Below are 19,354 nucleotides of genomic sequence, written 5' to 3'. Positions count from 1 at the left end.
GAAATGCTCAATACACGTTATCTCCCTTTTTTTTTTGTTGTTGTTGTTTTATTGTCTAAAAAGAGACTAAGGTCCCGTTCGAATATGCTAAACGGTGCGTTTTGCGCGAAAACTTATATGAAATTAAGTTGCTCTAAAATATCATATTAATCTATTTTTCAAGTTTGTAATAATTAAAACTCAATTAATTATACATTAATACCGTCTCGTTTTGCGTAATACACTTCATCTTTCATCTTTAGGAAAAAAGTCACCACATGATTAATTAAGTATTAATAATTATAAACTTAAAAAATGGGTTTATTTCAATTTTTTAATAACTTCTATATATATATATTTTTTTTAAAAAAGAAACACATCATTTAACCATTTAAAAAGCTTGTTAAGAGGAAGTTAAAGTTTGGAAGCGAAGAAAAAAACTGAGCCTAATGCAGATGTTGGAGGCAAGGTGTACTGAGCCTAGTACACGCATGACCCACGGAACTCAAGCCCAGCTGTGCTCGCTAAGACCCAACATGATGCTTGGAATTTTCTCTAATTTATTAGAAACCTTAATTCTCAAGAAACAAGATATCTTATTTATTGTTTTCACACATTTTATTACAGTAAGTATATGAATATTTAATTTTGGTTAGTTTTACTTATAACATCAAGTTAGCACATTGTTTAATTGTTCACACGTCTACCATCTGCACACATGACATGCGAGATGCACAACATATAATTCACTCCTCAAATATTAGACGGTATAAAAGTAGTCAAGCATATAATATGTGATCGACCTGAGAAAATGAAGTCAACTCAAAAATTCTGACTAAGAAATAGTGAAGCAATAATTCATACTTTCCTTCCTTCCCAGAGCTAGAACACAGCTTTCGTATTGGGGCAAGAAGCAGTATAAGACAAGTGTGTTCCTGTCTGCACTTAAAATGTCATGAGCGAAAGCAAGCCACAGCACCAACAGAGCTCTCCAGGTTGAAGATTTTGTGTGCTATCTTTGACTCTGAACTCACATACCTCAAAAGTCATCAGGTCCCATCTGATATTTCTGATTAGCCTGATGACCAACTCAACAGAAGTAACTAATACCCGTACTAACCAGTTTGTGGTCACACTCGCATAAGAAAAATATATGCTATGATCACTTGTTGTCAGTACTCCACTCTTCAAAGCACACATCATGGTCTGAAACCCTTGAAAACATTGTTTGAAACAGCTGCTATGTTCTATATATCAAAGTTCAACAAGAGTTACAAGACCGTGTCAAGTCGGCACCCTCTGTTTCTGTCTCATTCTTTTGGCTGAAACCGTTAGTATACTGTGTAATATTCCAACCTGACGTAATTAGTTTTGAATTTACACAAGTTAACTAACAAGTGGAACATCATTGTCAGCTAAAAAATACATGGTGGTGACCATGCAAAAGTAACGTCAGCAATAATTACACAAGGTAACTAGCAAGTGGAACATCATTGTCAGCAAAAAAATACATGGTGGTGACCATGCAAAATTCACGCAAGTCAAGTACGTTGTCATCTTCCTACCTATATAAATTCATCAACAACTGTCCATCTGGGTAAAACAGATAATGTGATTATTGACGTAATATTACCTTGTCAATCTTTTCTTTGCGTTAAAAAAAATGCAATTTTTAGCTGGATCTACAGTTGATCAGTTCCATCCTTGGTTGATGTACAGGCGATGTCTCAAAAATCTCATCCAATGGATGGACTTCCTCTCTTGCTACCACAGGCACCAAGATCCTGAAAAGAAACATAACAAGCTAATAATTAAATGTACAAGTATATCAGTAATATTTATTGTATGTATGGTTAGGACCATATGCAAATGCAAACCATAGTGATGCCTTTATTTGACCAGTCAAGAAGACTACCTACGATTCCATCTCCTGGTTGGGATAATGAGGCATGTTCAAATGAATTAAGAAGTCTGGCTTGCACATCTGCTGTTTACAACACATCAAATTGTAGCATTTAAAACTAGAAATCATATAGCTGCCTGGCAATAATTTAGTTTGAGTGAATTATAAGTCGTTAAGTCATGCCTTGTACTACTTACCACATAGGGCACCGGAAATCAATAGATTTTTGATAATTAGCATATCTTTAGCTGATGGTTCTAGCTTCCCCTAGCTTGCTATTCAGTAAACAAAATAAAGCCAAATAGCACATAGGTCGATCACTACATGGGCATATTCAGAAATTACATGGAACCAATACGCCTTGTGGACTGGATATTGGATAGCATGCGAAAAGTCAGTTACGTGAGAAAGAAGCATGTAGAAGAGGATTCTAGTCAACAATGGTAGATATTATTTTAGTGTTGTGCATCTACCCGTCCAACTCATTTATCAGCATGCAAATTTTGCAGTCAATTTTCACCACCAAACTCAACTGGCACCATCATATGTGAACACAATGCTAAATGATCACACACATCAGATATTCACAGTTGGATATCTTTGAAATAGAAGTTAGGCACCACTATCCCATCTAAAATCATATATAATTATATATAATGTAATCCTTCAGTCAATAATGGATGGAGGACATCACATTAGGCATCTCCACCAATATTCGACAGTATAAAGTAACCAAGCACATAATATGTGATTGACCTGAGAAAATGAAGTCAACTCAAAGTTCTGACTAAGAAACAATGCAGCAGCTGATTCATACCTTCCTTCCCAGAGTTAGAAAACAGTTTTCATTTGGGCAAAAAGAAGTAGGCACAATCATTGGAATATACGAATATAAGACAAGTGTGTGCCTGCCTGCACTTAAAATGCCATAAGCAAGAGAAAGCCACAGCACGAACAGCAAGATGATCCGCTTGTTTGCTCCATGCCCAAAATTCATTCCACTCTTGGCTGTTTTCATCATCTCATGCTCTCTGCCATTAGCAATCAGCGATGACACTGATACTGATAGAGAAGCCCTGCTCTGCTTCAAGTCTCAAATCTCTGATCCAAACGGATCCTTAAGCTCATGGAGCAACACTTCCCAGAACTTCTGCAACTGGCAGGGTGTTTCATGCAACAACACCCAGACCCAACTCCGAGTCATGGCGCTCAACGTCAGCTCCAAAGGCCTCAGTGGTTCAATACCACCTTGCATTGCCAATCTGAGCTCCATCACAAGCCTTGACTTATCAAGAAACGCGTTCCTTGGAAAAATTCCAAGTGAGCTCGGACGCTTGAGACAAATCAGCTACCTGAACTTGAGCATCAACTCTCTTGAAGGCCGTATTCCAGATGAGCTGTCCTCATGCAGCAATCTCAAGGTACTCGGCTTATCGAACAACTCCCTCCAAGGTGAGATACCACAAAGCTTAACCCAATGCACTCACCTCCAGCAAGTTATACTATACAACAACAAGCTTGAAGGCAGTATACCCACTGGATTTGGGACGCTTCCTGAGCTGAAAACTTTGGATCTCTCTAGCAACGCCCTCAGAGGTGACATACCACCATTGTTGGGCAGTAGCCCATCTTTTGTATATGTTAATCTTGGGGGCAATCAGCTCACAGGAGGAATCCCAGAGTTCTTGGCAAATAGCTCATCCCTTCAAGTGCTTAGGCTCACACAAAATAGTCTTACAGGGGAGATCCCTCCAGCCCTCTTCAACAGCTCCACATTGAGAACCATTTACCTGGACCGTAACAACTTAGTTGGTTCCATACCACCTGTTACAGCAATTGCTGCACCTATTCAATACCTTACTTTAGAGCAGAATAAACTCACAGGAGGGATACCAGCCTCACTGGGCAACCTTTCTTCCTTGGTTCATGTTTCTTTAAAAGCAAATAACTTGGTGGGGAGCATCCCTGAGAGCCTAAGTAAGATCCCAACCCTAGAGAGGCTAGTTCTCACATACAACAATTTGTCTGGTCATGTGCCACAGGCTATTTTCAACATATCATCTTTGAAATATCTTAGCATGGCCAATAACTCACTCATCGGCCAACTACCACCAGATATAGGCAACAGACTTCCAAACCTTGAAGCATTAATCCTATCAACAACACAGTTAAATGGGCCGATCCCAGCTTCTCTTCGCAATATGTCCAAGCTAGAAATGGTTTATCTTGCTGCTGCTGGTCTCACTGGTATAGTGCCATCTTTTGGATCCTTGCCAAACTTGCAGGACCTTGATCTTGGATACAACCAGCTTGAAGCAGGGGACTGGAGCTTCCTCTCATCCCTTGCAAACTGCACTCAACTGAAAAAGTTGGCCTTGGATGCAAATTTTCTCCAAGGAACCTTGCCTAGCTCAGTCGGTAATCTTCCCTCACAGCTCAACTGGTTGTGGCTCAGGCAAAACAGACTTTCTGGGGCAATTCCATCAGAGATTGGTAATCTTAAGAGTCTCAGTGTTCTGTATTTGGATGAGAATATGTTTAGTGGGAGCATCCCACCTACCATTGGAAATCTTAGCAACTTACTGGTTCTAAGCTTGGCACAAAATAACCTCTCAGGCCTTATTCCTGATTCTATTGGCAACCTTGCCCAACTAACCGAGTTTCATCTAGATGGGAACAACTTCAATGGGAGCATACCTTCAAACTTAGGGCAGTGGAGACAATTAGAGAAGCTTGATTTGTCCCACAATTCATTCGGTGAAAGCCTGCCAAGTGAGGTCTTCAACATTTCTTCCCTGTCACAAAGTTTGGACTTGTCCCACAATTTGTTTACTGGGCCCATACCACTAGAAATTGGCAACCTCATAAATCTTGGAAGCATCAGTATTTCAAACAATCGCTTGACCGGGGAAATACCGTCCACTCTAGGGAATTGCGTGCTTTTGGAATACCTTCACATGGAAGGGAACCTTCTTACTGGAAGCATTCCACAATCTTTCATGAACTTAAAAAGCATCAAGGAGCTGGATCTCTCTCGTAACAGCTTGTCAGGAAAAGTTCCAGAGTTCCTCACTCTCTTAAGTTCTTTGCAGAAACTCAACCTTTCATTCAATGACTTTGAAGGGCCAATACCATCAAATGGTGTCTTTGGTAATGCTAGCAGGGCTATCTTGGACGGAAACTACAGATTGTGTGTGAATGATCCAGGGTATAGCCTGCCCCTTTGCCGTGAATCAGGATCACAAAGTAAACACAAGTCTACTATTTTGAAAATAGTAATTCCAATCGCAGTGTCTGTTGTAATTTTATTGTTATGTTTAATGGCTGTTCTCATCAAGAGAAGAAAACAAAAACCATCTTTGCAGCAATCCAGTGTGAACATGAGAAAGATATCATATGAAGATATTGCCAATGCAACAGATGGGTTCTCTCCCACAAATTTGGTTGGTTTGGGATCCTTTGGGGCTGTTTACAAGGGCATGTTGCCGTTTGAGACCAATCCAGTTGCTATTAAGGTTTTCGATCTTAACAAGTACGGAGCACCCACAAGCTTCAATGCGGAGTGCGAGGCATTAAGATATATTCGCCATCGAAATCTTGTCAAAATCATTACTTTATGCTCTACGATTGATCCAAATGGCTATGATTTTAAAGCACTTGTCTTTCAGTATATGCCAAATGGAAGTCTGGAAATGTGGCTACATCCAGAGGACCATGGACATGGTAAAAAGAGATTCCTAACTTTGGGTGAAAGGATTAGCTTAGCCTTGGACATTGCATACGCTTTAGATTATCTTCACAACCAGTGTGTATCCCCACTAATACATTGTGACATCAAACCAAGCAATGTTCTTTTGGATCTTGAAATGACTGCATATGTCAGTGACTTTGGGTTGGCAAGATTTATGGGTGCTAATTCAACAGCAGCGCCTGGTAACTCTACAAGTTTGGCTGACTTAAAAGGATCCATTGGATATATTGCACCAGGTGAGAGAAATTGGAAACTTATACTGATTTATTGACCTGTATGCTTCAGCCATCTTATTAACTTATCCAATGTTACATGGATTGTAGTTTTCCTCCATTCGCCATTCTTATGTTTTCAAATGAAAATGCAGAGTACGGAATGGGTGGGCAAATATCAACGAAGGGTGATGTCTACAGCTATGGAGTGTTGTTGTTAGAGATATTAACTGGAAAGCGTCCAACTGATGAAAAATTCAATGATGGTTTGAGCCTCCACGATCGTGTGGATGCTGCATTTCCCCACAGAGTAACTGAGATTTTAGACCCCAACATGCTACACAATGATTTGGATGGTGGAAACTCCGAACTGATGCAAAGTTGTGTCCTCCCATTGGTTAAGGTGGCCCTCATGTGCTCCATGGCATCACCAAAAGACCGGTTAGGGATGGCACAAGTTTCTACTGAACTACAGTCCATCAAGCAAGCATTCCTTGAGCTTTCCAGTGGAGGAAAAGTAGTGTGAATAACTCCCCGGTGGTGTGCAAAGCTATGTTGCTTTGCAACTACTGTGTAAGGCTACTTCTATTACCATAACTAAGCCTATATATAAACAGGGGCAGACACAGCAGGGGGTCAAATAGGGCTCAGGCACACCTACTGCCGCCAGGCCCCCTGGAAACCATACCTTATTCAGGAACCAAGTCCACACTAATACAAGCCAATCTCATGGCTTCACGGTACAGTATTGCGTATAGGCTGCAGCCACTCGTTCAAGGGAGGCAAGCAGACACATGTCAACACAGATTTAGCAGCCATTGATGCTAGTATTGGTCATCAACAGATCTAACCCAATTAAACCATTTTTGCTAACTTTTCTTAGCTCAGCCCATGACAGTATAAATCAACAACAAAAGCTTTGATAATGTTCATGACTTAGTGGTACTACGTATTTTAATGATAATCTTATATTGGTCTTTTAAACTAGCACCTCCTAAAATTTTGTTCTGCGTTCTCCACTGTATATAAATAACCTCATGAATCTATTATGTGTTTAGGAATTAGGACAGCACCAAATGCAATGTTAGCAGGCTGTCGACACACCCAAGATATGGTTACAATTCCACGGTAGTTAGTCAGCGGCACAACTCACACCACACAACAGGCATAATAACGCGCATAGAGCAAAACGGGCACACAGCTGCGCCCGCCCAAGTGCGTTAGTGCGTGCTGCGCGCTACTACTTTCAGAGGCATTTCCACAAACACGCCACGCGCGTTCGAAGTCCATACACGAAATCCAGCACACACAGGCATACGCAAAAAATTCAGAAAAGCAGTAGCACGCTGACCTTGGAGAAGACGGCGCCGGCCTGGCAAACCTGCCGCCTTCCGCCGCGCCTGCGCCGCCCATCGTCTCGTCTTCCTCCGCCGCTCCGCGGCGGCGCGACAGGGTCGACGCCGTCGAAGAGTTGGAGAAAGAGAGAAAGGGAGGGTGACAAAACAAGGTTGGGTCGGGCCTTGTTGATGTTGGGCTGTGGGCAGGCCGTCCTCATAGATGTATTCCATTCTCTCTCTTAATTAACTTTCTAGTAGCAAGTTTTTTTTCCTCTCAAAAAAATCTCATGTAAATTCCAAACTTTTTTTTCATTTTATTTTTTAAAAATTACATATTTTTTTCATTTAAGGGAAGACATACACATGCGCATATACGCATGAATGTGCGCTTTAACACATCCTATAAGAAACACTCTTAATATAGTTACAATTTTATTGAAAGCATTTTCGTGGTGTGATATTTATGAGCAGCATGATTTGAACCAGATGAACCACCACATATCGGTCTTTCCTAGTTTCAAATAATTTTATTCGTATGAGCAGATAGTTCATCTTTATTCAACAGTTTCAGATACGTTTGGAGCAAATTTACATAGACTCGAATACAAACTTTTGGGCATGAATTTCTAGCTATGTGCTATTTTTTTAATAATGAAAATAGATTATATCTCCAGTCTTTGGCAATGGACACACATCAACAAGTTTCAGAAGAATTTAAAATAGATGTGATCTATGTGCTACTTAGGCCCTGTTTGGGAGAGTTTGTCCCAGCTGCAGCTTTTCCTAAAAGCTGCTTCTGCTAGAAGCTGCCCCAAACAGTCTAAGATTCTGAAAAATGAACTAAAAAGCCAGAAGATATAAAAGCTAGGTTTCAGAGCTTTTCCAGATTCTCAGAAGCTGGCTACCAAACAGCTGCTTCTCAAAATTTAAAGCTCCCCCAAATAAACCCTTAGATTGGCTTGCTATGTCCTGGGGCCTGGCCAACGATACATTCCACGTCGACCTACGGAAGCAAAAGCAATTCAGTTTATAATAATGCTGCTATAAATTTAGAGGGGAAAAGTGAAGGAATATTTACATATACTTTTATGGGTACAAACGGACGATTTTCCTACCATGTTTTTTCGAGGATTCTTAATTATCAACTTTAAAAATAGTACCAAGTCATGGTACTATTTATAACCTAGGAAAAGTTCTATGATTAATATTTAGACAAATAAGTTCGATACATCTTATTAGTTATATGTATATAGGATTATATCTTGTGCACCCAAGATGGTTAAAGTGTCGTACTTGAAAAGAAAGATGGTTAAAAGGCTCTTCTTTTTTCTACATGTAACTACATTTTCTGGTGGAATACACTTGCCTGTCGGCATGTATTGGTTGCCATGCACGGACGAGATTGGAGGATTGTGAGCCCCGTTGGGACCACTACCATATCCATCTCCATGTTCTACAAAGCAATTATGTAAATTTTAAACCAAGTTGAATTTCGTGTATTAGAATATGTTATATTTTTCCTTAACTAATAGCTAACCGATGTTATATGTAGATATTTCCTCTGGTTCTAATATGCAGTACAGTTGAGTAGTTTTACAGCTTTTATACACCTTTTCTATTTCCATTCCATGTTTATTACCCTTTCCAAAATGCTACTACTTTCAAAAATAAAATTGTCTCATATTTTAAAGAAAACTCTTACATATTTTTCTAGATTGATAAACTATTTTTTCTACAAGTAGCTAAATTTTCAAGTGAAATACACTTGCCTATAGGTATGTACGGGTTGTTGTACACGTAAGAGATTGGAGGCTCGTGAACCCCGCCGGGTCCACCACCTCCGGCTCCACTTCCATATCCACCTCCACCTTTTACAAAATCAACATCTTTAAATAAATTTATGCAGTAAATTTTTAAACATGGTTTTGTTTTGAGTATTAATATATTATTTTTTTCCTTTACCCAATAGGCAGCATATGTTCATATATGACTATTTCCTCTTATCCGAAATGCATTGCAAGTAGTTTCAGAACGTCTATACACTATTTTACCTTTTATTTCAAGTTTATCCTTTTCATAAATAAATGTCCCATATTTCTATAGTAAAATATAAATGAAAGACAATAAAATAATCTAATATACCATTTTAAACTTCTATTAGTAATGTTAAAAACCAATAACTTCATCTGAAACCAGAGTACAAATCAGAGGAAATGTTCCACCGGCGTGCGTCCTCACCAGCGAAAGGGCCACCGCCGCCGGCCACCGGCGGCGCCCACTGCGGAGGGAAGAAGGGCGGCGGCGGCGGCGGCGAGAGCGCGAGCGAAAGCGACGACGGCAGCAGCAGTAGTAGGACCGACATGGCCGACGCCGCTGGCGCTCGTAGCCCGAAGCGAAGCCGACGAGCTGCTCCCATGGCCGCAGATGGAGCTCGCTCTACTACACTTGATCAATCGCTCTCTGAAATCTGAAGCTGGTAGATCACTCGGCTGTAGTTCTCACGTCCAAGGCTTTGCCCCCCATATATATACAAGATAAACGCAACGACGCGGTTTTGCTATGACAATGCAGCTTCTCTACTTGCTACTTGCTAGCCAGCTAGGAGTGGGCAGTCCATCAGTCAATAGAGTAGTATACAGTTCGAACTGTAGTGTCAAATCCTGCTCAATCAGCCACAGGTTCTGATTATAATGTATACTAATATTATGCTTGTTTTGAGAGGACGAACAAGTGGATTGATTCTGCGTCTGACCACTGAAAGATTAGGCCTGAAGTTTCCCTAAGGTATACCAAACAGAATCTGCTTGGGATTTGTAAAAGAAAATGAGCCAAAGAGCCTTCCAAGTTCCAACATAAAAAGCTCTCCACAATAACGACGGTGACAAAAATCAAGGAGGAAGTCAAGACCTGAGCTTCAGGTACAATAGCAGGCTATAAGTCAGCTGCAAACATATTTTAAGGAGATAAATGAGAAAAGAGAAGAGCAGCGGACTACATATTTGTAGCCAGCTGTAACACGAACTCCAAGACACAGTGTGTACGATAGGTGGGATCAGGTATTAATAGTGTAGTGTGTAACTATTGTATAAATGAGCTATTAGATTGGCTATAGATGAATTGTAGCCAGTAGTTGGCTATACTCCTAAACTTGCTCTTAGCCAGAGCGAAACGTCTCTCGAAGCTAGGGGTAGTAGTGAATTAGGGCCCGTGGGCGCTTTCACAACCCACTTCAGCCTTTAAATATTTTTAGCTAAAAAATGTATTAATTTTTAGTACAACTCTTTTTGAACTCAGCCCTTGCATTTTGCCACCCCTGCTCATAGCTCATCCTTGGTTTTACTTTTTGTGCGGTTCTCCTTTTTACTTATACAAAATTTTTACTCCTACTTTATTCAATGAAATTAGGACATCTAGTACTGGTTCGTTAAAAAAACAAGAAGTTCCCCAACATCTTAGGCTACTCCAACCATGAGATGAACAATTCTTCATGGTTACTGATCAGGCCACGGAGGATGATGCACTGTCACTCTCCCTGGCAACTCTGATGAAGACATCCTCCAGCGTTGTGTCAGCCAAGCCCCAGGCAAGAACGTTCATCCTGAGCTTCGCATGCTCCATGGCCCGGAAAACTTGAGAGATCCTCACCTCCTGCTTCGCCATCTCGAACTTCTGCGTCCCGGAGATGTGGTACACAATGTTCATGGTAGGGGAGATGGACTGGACCAGTCTCCTCATCTCCTCCGCCTCGCCTGTCGCGGTTGTTACTGTGAGGACATATGAGCCTCCATATTTTGCTTTCAGCTGGAAAGGCGAGATTTTGGGGGTTCAAGTTACTAAGTTAGCATTTGGGATCAATGGCCATATATGAAATATGTGATCAGTTTACATGTGTAGATGTACCTCTTTAGAGTTCCCGATGCATTGCAAGCTGCCGTTTGCGATAATTCCTATCCGATCGCATAGAAATTCAGCTTCTTCCATCGAATGCGCTGGAAATAGGTGAAAGTATGATGTGATAATATGATGTGGTGCAAAAGATTTCCATGGTGATTAACTGGACTAAGGTTATACTGTTGTATCAGAGTTGAAAGCAAAGTGCAGTACTTGTGAGAATTATGGCCCTGTCCTGCTTGGCAGACTTGACAGCATTCCACAAGTCTTTCCTTGATGCTGGGTCCAACCCTGAGCTTGGTTCATCCATATAAACTACCTGCAGAATGTTAAAAAATGCATGATTTATACATGCAAGAATGTTCAAAATTTCCCTGAATTTGACATATATGAATTGTACCTTAGGGTCACCAATTAGAGAGATTGCAACACTGAGACGACGTTTCATGCCACCACTGTATTTGCTTACAAGCTTATCGGCAATGCCACCAGCAAACAGGCGCACACTTTTCAAAGATTTCTCAATGGCCTATAAAATAAGAAATATGAGATCTTAGATGATTGCTTCAGAACTTGTATTTTATAATAATTTCTCGTGAAATCATAACCACATAAGAACAGAATAACTACTGGGAAAATGTTTGTTGAACCAGTATTTATAATAATCTGTGCTAAAGCGCCTTGGACGATAATGTGTCTTGGATCTTATGTGCAGATGATAAGCTCATCTTTCACTTGTAAATAGTGTTTGAAGTCGAATCCATCATGTTCATCCATGGAAAAAAATCACCATATATTACTTCTTCCGACATTATTGACTTTATTGGGTCAAACTTTTAAAACTTTGACTATCAATAGCTCTCAAGATATTTAGTTTGAAAACATAAAAATCATATGGGTAGAATTTTACTTATAAATTATAATTGCTTTTACAATATTATAGTTTCGTTAGATATTATCGCTATATTCCAAAATAAAAATAGTAGCTAAAGTTGTGCACTAAGACTGGATAAAATCAACAAAATTATATATTTAAATACAGAGGTAGTACGTTATTTACCAAATGGTCACATATTACCTGAGATAATGGTGCACCCCGCAAATTCTTAAGTCTACCATAGAACAACAGATGCTCGCGACCAGTCAGTGTTTCCCATAGCAAGCTGCAACAAGAAAATAAAAGAAGGGGGAAATTTAATTTAAGTTCACCAATACTAAATTGCCTTAAAGGCTGTCCTAAACTAAACAAAACTGTAATTCAGAAACATCAGAGTGAGATTAGATTACTCATGCTGTGGACAAACACCGATTCCTGCATAAATCTTGTTCATCTCGAATTGTATGTCCATTCCTTCAATGTACGCCGTGCCAGACGTAGGTTTAGTAAATCCAGTCAACTGTTGTCAGGATAAGAATTAACCCCCTTAACCAATAATGTCATGTGACCAAATGAAACATCAGTTATATTTGTAAGTAATCTATATAGGGATCATTTGTGACAAACAGAAAATCTGGATCATTTCTTACTACCTAGACATGTTTTCAGATTTTTAGAAATGTATATGCCTGTTCCTGGCCTTGAAAGTGGCCTGTACTTTACATACTAGAGATTTATGGCTATCTAAATATATTATTTATTTCTTTTATTATTAAGATCTAAAATTAAATCATACTTACCATGTTAATAAGAGTGGTTTTTCCAGCGCCATTTGGTCCAAGAACACCAAAACATTGCCCACGTGGCATAGAAAGAGATAGCCCTCTGACAGCAATTTTTTTTGCATTCCCATCTTTTCCATGGTACACTTTCTTAAGGTTGTCACAGATGATCGAGTAGCTATTCTTTGATTCTTGTAAGATCTGTTCAACCGTTTCTCTCTGAGAAATCATGATAGAACAAAATTAATACTCATGATGCTCTGTGCAAATACATACATGCAGGACTAATTTCAACATATTATGCTTGTTTAAACTATCTTATGTATTTGTATTCCATACAGCATTGAAGTTTGGTAAAAAGAAAAAAGGAAGGTAAAAATAAGATAAAGTGAGACTCCAAGTATCCAAGCTAACTTTTGACGTGCCATACTATAAAGGATAAACTGACATATAAGCTGCTTCTAGCCTATGATTAGAAAGCTTAACATAAATGGTCAGAAAGACCAGGAGTCTTACCAGCTAGCACCACAAGTTGGTGGGCTAGCCGGTCTGGGTTCGAGACTTACCCCTGCTTAATACCATCAATATGAATATCCTTCCTTTCATATCCATCATTTTCTTTAGAAATTACAGGAATATACAGAACAAAAGAGCATACCTCTTTGATAACATCTGTCTTCTCATTGTCAGCAGAAGCTTTGAACTCTTGAAGCTGGATGGTCTGCTGAGTAGCTTGAAAACGATTCTTATCAATGTGCGAGTGAAATAGTACTGCTGCTTTTCTTATTCCCTTTTGGAAGGAACCGAAGTGATCCAAATAGAATGCCAATAAAAGGAACAGAAACCATTCTAGTACCATTATGGTCAAAACACTTCTCATTCCATTTTTGGGATCATTCAAGTCAACCCACTTCATCCCGGAAGAGTTCATATAATTCCCGAGCAATGCAGATTGTGCAAACTCATAGATAATGCGATACAATGAAAATGCAGGGAAAAGCTCCAAAAGTGTAATCCAGCTTCCTTGAGACGAACAAATACAAAATTTCCACAAAATTATTGGAAAATAGTGATAGACACTGACATGAGAAAAACACTAAAATCATAGATATTGGCTGCATAAAAATATCCCACATATTTATCTTTACTAATTAGACACCACCATTTTAATCCTACATTCATCGGGTATAAAGAACCATCTGTTATATGCAAAGGAAAACATGCATTTTTTTTAGATAATGAAACAAAATACAGCTTTGATTCAAAAAGACAGTATGTTTTTATTGATTATTAAGTAGATTCAACTGAAAAAAAATGATTTCTATTAAAGGAAAACTAAGAAAGTTACCATGACGACAGCTCATAGCCTCATACACAGCCAAATAAAAAGAAAGATCCTATGGCCACTATAGCAAGACTAGCAAGAGAAAAACATAAGCACAATTGTAATAATGGAAGGGACAAAATGGATACAGCGAACAAAGAATTACGGTATCATTGTAAAAGATAAACTTGTACATACTTGAGAGGAAAACATCTTCAACATAGGACCTGAATAAGAATTCTCCTAAAAGGCCAGAACCAATTATGTAGAAGTATCCTGTCACTGAGGCACAATATGCCAAATAATCAAAGTAAATTTCATAATCTGACAAAATGGATATACTGAGATTACTTATATATCAAAGCATACCAGTAGCTGTCCTCACACTAGAAAAGCATGACGCAGTAAGAAATGCGAACGAAATTTGTAAATTCATATAGGCGAAGTAATACACAAACTGCACACTGTAGTCGTTCAGTCGAAAGAATCTTAAACCTGAAAACAGATAAAGGTACAAGCATAAGCAACTTGCCTCCAATTTATAATTTTTCCATGAGGTTTCTTTTTTCTTGTATCAAACCAGGAACTAAGAAAAATAGGTGAAATATCAGAATTCTGAGACCAAAATCACTGAATACATCCTAGATAAAAAAGATTGTCTTACCAAGAACAGAACCAAATAATGTGAAGGACATCACATAGAGCAGCGAAAGAAGAAAAAAATAGCAGTACGAGATAGTCCAATATGAAAAATCACCAAGACCATGCATCTTCATCATAATCCTTAGCTTCTTTTGCTTCTCGTATACAATGTTGGTCAAAATTACCTAGAGTATTAATTCATTAAACATTACAAATTAAGCTTGCAGCTCAGTTATTTGCTTGTAAAAGTGTCACAAAAAGTCACACATGATTCAAATAAACTGGTGCAATATTCATACCGGGAAAAGAAGTTCCATAGTCCATACATAAGGAAGTTGCCCTATTAATGAGGATATATCAATTGGCCTCATTGGTCGAGCTGCTCTGGGCATGTCTTTGACAAAATCAAATGAGATCTTGAGGCCACTGGCCCTTAGGTGAAGGTATGCATTTGAAGCCTGCAATGTTTAAACTATATGAAATGCAGAGCAGTGATGAAGCATAAGAAATCATCAAATAGCTAGTAAACAGAATAGTACACAAATGAGTGGTAAAATACAGATTTGAGAATGGTATGCGTGCAACACTGATAAGGTTATATATGCGATGATATATGGACAAATATTCATGAACAATTAGGGAGGATATAATGAATGTAAATTATCGACATGTCCAACTTTTCAACTTGGAAAAAAGGATACCATATTGATTAGTCGTGAAACTTGAACCAATCTAGGTGCTTGCCATGCTCCTTGATTAAAAGTGAGTGAGATGTCTTGTTCATAAGCATCAAACTTTTTTGTTGAGTTATACGAGATGAACACGTTAAAGTTGCCTTGATCAGAACTTAAGAAGTCATAAGCTGCAAACAATGAATTCAATGTTAATGAGTGGCAGATTTGAAGAACTGATTGAGGGCACATTGGAGATTACCTGCAGCGATTTCATTGGTCTTCTTCTTATTATTTCCTTGGTAGTAACCTCTATAGAGTTCATCGTTGATGAGCCACAAACTGTCACGCCAGAGCATTAATCCTTGGGTACATTGCACATCTATTCCATGTCCAAGTAAACATTAGAATAACTAAGTTGTAATAACATTGCTAGTTTTGAAAACAGAGAAAATGTCTGTAAATGAATTTATTCACTTTTCCATGTTCATTAGAACCTTAATAGACCAGTATTGAGAATAGTTGACACCATTGGTACGGCACATTTTTCTACTAAACAATGTGCAACCCAACTTTTGTATCTTACATGTAGAAAAACTTACGTTTAGTCTCGGTTGTATTGCCACTTTGATATGTAAAAGAAAGTGTCTGGTTTGGGGTGCATGTCTTCTGAAGAAAGGAGCTGACTTCAAAGGAATTGAAATCCAACTCATCATCTGCCTCTGCCTGCAATTATAGATACATCACAAAATGCCTCAACACTTTTCCATCTTCTAAACATACGCAGCACTAATACATACTATTCTTTAAAAAAAAAGATCAACCAGAACAAAGGTCACACTGAAATCAAGGACACTAACCAGAACATAATCAGACAAAGCGGAAATGTCAGACGGTAGTTTCGCCGAAGAATTATGAGCAGGGAACATATTGTCCATCACCCCTGCATGCAGATCAAGCTATCAAAGACTGAAAGACTGTTCACCGTCAGAGTAAAACTACAAGTCAACATATGCATGTCAATAGAGATCGGAGATGTAAACCATTTTCAGTCTTAAAAAAGGAGAAATTTTATAGTCCTTAAAAAGTATCCGGATGTACCTAGATTTTACATTTTAGTACCTCGAGATACCTACTACTTAGAGATATCAAGTTTTACATTTGAAAATATGTTTATATCCAGACTCATAATGCTACTCGTTAGTATCCTATTTTATACTAGGTAAACACTCCTTTAGGACGATCTTGTAAACACTTGTAACCCTCATTTTCTTCTTAATAAAATTTGGTCGGCCAATCCTTCGGCCGACCCGGTAATTTTATACTAGGTAGCAATATTTTAGGACGAAGATAGTACTTCCCGATACATTTTTAAGGATGGTAAATTTTTTTTTAAAAAAAATAAAACAACGGGACAAGAGCACAACCTTGTAACTGCACCAAAAGAAAAGAAAAAGGAGCATACTTGCTACAAACGATCGGTTGCCGCCGGTGACAAGGAAGGCGGCGGCGCAGGACCCGGCGGCTCTGCACGAGGCGGCGTCGGGGAGATCGCCGGCGGACGAGAGGAGGTCCCCGTCCCCGACGGCGCGGCGCTCCGGCGGCGGGATCTGCAGAAGGGGCGGCCACTTGGGGGCACGCGGCAGCGCGCACCGCGTCGGGCAGTCCAACCCCCCCGTGGCGTTCGCCGCCACGGCAACGCCGCCGCCGCACCCGCCGCAGTCGATGGAGGCGGCGGCGGCGAACTCCCGCAGCATCTCGACGTTGATGGCGATCTGGAGGCCCCCGATGGCCGAGAAGAGGAGCAGCGGGAAGAGGACGATGCAGCAGTTCGTCTTCCCCGCCCGCCTCTGCACACAAGAACAGCAAAATCGAGCTCCATGGGTGACTAATCTTGACGAAGAAAAACAATCTTGGTATGAACAAACATAGCAAAATGGGTGGGAAATCGAATCTTGGAATCAGAAAAAAAAACAAAAAATCGTGCAGCATCGGAATCACCGCATTGAACATAACGAGAACTAATCCCCTGAACATGCGACTTCTTTTCACCCAAATCCGCGAGCAGAAAAAAAACCACCACTAAACAAGAAGCATTTCTTCACTGATTCTAAGTTTCTGACTACTGAATCATCCAAGCAAGATAACGAAGAAGCCACAAAAATGTTCTTTCAAAGAAAGGCATAATTCTGCTGATAAAAACTCTACGGCTCGACGAAATCGAGCCCGAAAAACGAAGAGCAAGATCGATCGAGAGGCCATCAGGCCATCACCTGGATGACGAGGCTTTTCCTGAAGAGGGCATTGGTCTGCGCGAGGCAGCTGGCTGCCATGGCGCTCGCAGCTCGCAGCTCGCCTCCTCCAACCTCGGAGAAGCCGAAGCAACAAGAGAAGAGACGCAGACGCTACACTCTCAAACCGGCCTGAGTGTGAGTGGAGCGAGGCGGCAACGTTAATACGGGGGAAAAGCTTTGCCTCAGCGAAATGACGGTTTTGCCCTCGGAGAGAGGCGGCAACGTTAATACGGGGGCAAGCTTTGCCTCACCGTAATGACGGTTTTGCCCTTGGGAGTGAAGGAAAGTGGCCGCAAGTGGGTCGTCGTCAACTCGTCATCAGTCGTCGCGAGTCAAAGGGGAAATGACGATCACGAGTTTTTTTTTTCTTGGTATGAAAAGAAAGAGGAAATGTGTTGCAAATTTGGGTGACCTGAATTAATACGCGGTCTCATTGTTGGGTGGGTATTTGCTTTTTTTATTTGGGGGAATAAAGATGGTTTTGGCATAGCTATCTATCTACAGCATTGAATGTGTGAGGACTTGAGAATGTGATTTGAAAGACATTATTGGCTAGGCCTGTGTGAGATGTGATTTGTAAACCATTATTGATTTTAAATTTCAAAATTAATTTATTGTTTTTAATTTTATGTTTTTAACCTCACACATTTAAACAATGAAGAATACTGGTATAAAAGTTTTGCCAAAATTATTTTTTTCAATGTTCGATCAAATAATTTGTGGCTGAGTTCGTTTGCTGCAGTTGGGAACTAATCTCCCGTGTACACAAAACGGAGAAACTCATTAGCACATGATTAATTCACTACTATACAAAAGATTTTTCATTGCAGAACTGGTCGCGTTTAGGAAAATATGACCTATTTTTACGTGCGGTCCATTTAAGAGGACCACATGGAAAAATCGATTTTTCCGTGTGGTCTTTGGACAGCATATTTTCACGTACCGACCTATTAAGAGAACTACTCGGAAAAATACCCACCCTCTCTTTCCCTCCTACCCACTTTCTCTCCTCTCCTCTTTTTCTCATCTCCTCTATTACTGTCTCCACTTTCGCTCCTGCCCTCTGCTCTCCTCCCCTCCCCTTCCTTCCCTCCCCGACGACGGTAGTGGCGGCGGCGTGGCGACGGCACGCGGGATCTGGCGGGTGGTGGCCAAGCCCCACAAGGATCCAGCGGCCAGCTGCCCTCCCCCGCGGGATCCCGCTCCCCTCCCCTCCCCTTCCTTCCCTCCCCAGATCCAGCAGAGGGGAGGGCGTTGGCGGCGGTGCGGCAGGAAGGGAGCGCGGAGGTCGGCGGGAGGGCGAATCCGTCGGCCGGCGGCGCAGAGGCCGCCGCCGCCGATGATGAGAGCGGGAGCGGCGTCCTCAGCCGCCGCTGACAATGAGGAAGACAATGAGGAGGACGACGATGACGAGGAGGAGGAAGAGGCGATGGCGCCGCCACCGGATTCGTTTTTTTGAAAAAAAAATTTCCGGATTTTTGTTTTTCCGTGCGGGCAACATAAGCACCTGCACGCAAAAATCGCGATTTTCGCAGACCGTTGGATTCGTGCGGGCCGCCCACCCACACGGGAAAGCCGGTCTCGTAGTAGTGATTAAGAATTAGCTTTTTTCGAAAAATAGATTAATATAATTTTTTAAAACAACTTTAATAAAAAAATTTATTTAGCCGTTTGAAAAGCATGCATGAGTT

General features: G+C 40.4%; 2 protein-coding genes and 2 long non-coding RNA genes across 5 annotated transcripts; 1 reads left to right on the top strand and 3 right to left on the bottom strand.

Annotated features, from left to right (window-relative positions):
• Nucleotides 1–1,370: 1,370 nt before the first annotated feature.
• Nucleotides 1,371–7,341, bottom strand: LOC4328703 (uncharacterized). 2 transcript variants are annotated; one of them, XR_010739321.1, is made up of 4 exons: nucleotides 7,197–7,341; nucleotides 1,895–1,963; nucleotides 1,613–1,763; nucleotides 1,371–1,544 (listed from the first exon to the last, which is right to left on the bottom strand). It is a non-coding gene; the product is annotated as an uncharacterized lncRNA (long non-coding RNA). The 2 variants fall into 2 exon arrangements; XR_001543909.3 differs by lacking the exon at nucleotides 1,371–1,544 and having other exon boundaries at nucleotides 1,574–1,763.
• Nucleotides 2,171–6,709, top strand: LOC4328704 (probable LRR receptor-like serine/threonine-protein kinase At3g47570). Its single transcript, XM_066307424.1, has 2 exons — nucleotides 2,171–5,869; nucleotides 6,001–6,709. The coding sequence occupies exons 1-2, from the start codon at nucleotides 2,845–2,847 to the stop codon at nucleotides 6,369–6,371; spliced, it is 3,396 nt and encodes a 1,131-aa protein (XP_066163521.1). The 5' UTR covers nucleotides 2,171–2,844; the 3' UTR covers nucleotides 6,372–6,709.
• A 353-nt stretch (nucleotides 7,342–7,694) lies between the features above and the next one.
• On the bottom strand, nucleotides 7,695–9,682 carry LOC136355161 (uncharacterized). The gene is made up of 2 exons (XR_010739322.1): nucleotides 9,421–9,682; nucleotides 7,695–8,185 (listed from the first exon to the last, which is right to left on the bottom strand). It is a non-coding gene; the product is annotated as an uncharacterized lncRNA (long non-coding RNA).
• A 688-nt stretch (nucleotides 9,683–10,370) lies between these two features.
• On the bottom strand, nucleotides 10,371–17,794 carry LOC4328702 (ABC transporter A family member 8). Its single transcript, XM_015767944.3, has 18 exons — nucleotides 17,643–17,794; nucleotides 16,835–17,219; nucleotides 16,230–16,312; nucleotides 15,972–16,095; nucleotides 15,632–15,751; nucleotides 15,400–15,560; nucleotides 14,998–15,156; nucleotides 14,721–14,883; nucleotides 14,426–14,551; nucleotides 14,255–14,338; nucleotides 13,391–13,755; nucleotides 12,751–12,951; nucleotides 12,361–12,470; nucleotides 12,152–12,236; nucleotides 11,474–11,602; nucleotides 11,287–11,392; nucleotides 11,083–11,171; nucleotides 10,371–10,983 (listed from the first exon to the last, which is right to left on the bottom strand). The coding sequence occupies exons 1-18, from the start codon at nucleotides 17,700–17,702 to the stop codon at nucleotides 10,681–10,683; spliced, it is 2,853 nt and encodes a 950-aa protein (XP_015623430.1). The 5' UTR covers nucleotides 17,703–17,794; the 3' UTR covers nucleotides 10,371–10,680.
• Nucleotides 17,795–19,354: the final 1,560 nt, after the last annotated feature.

The sequence above is a fragment of the Oryza sativa genome, chromosome 2 (assembly GCF_034140825.1).
Source record: "Oryza sativa Japonica Group chromosome 2, ASM3414082v1".
Taxonomy (NCBI): Eukaryota; Viridiplantae; Streptophyta; class Magnoliopsida; order Poales; family Poaceae; genus Oryza; species Oryza sativa.
This window is presented reverse-complemented; position numbering and strand designations above follow the sequence as displayed.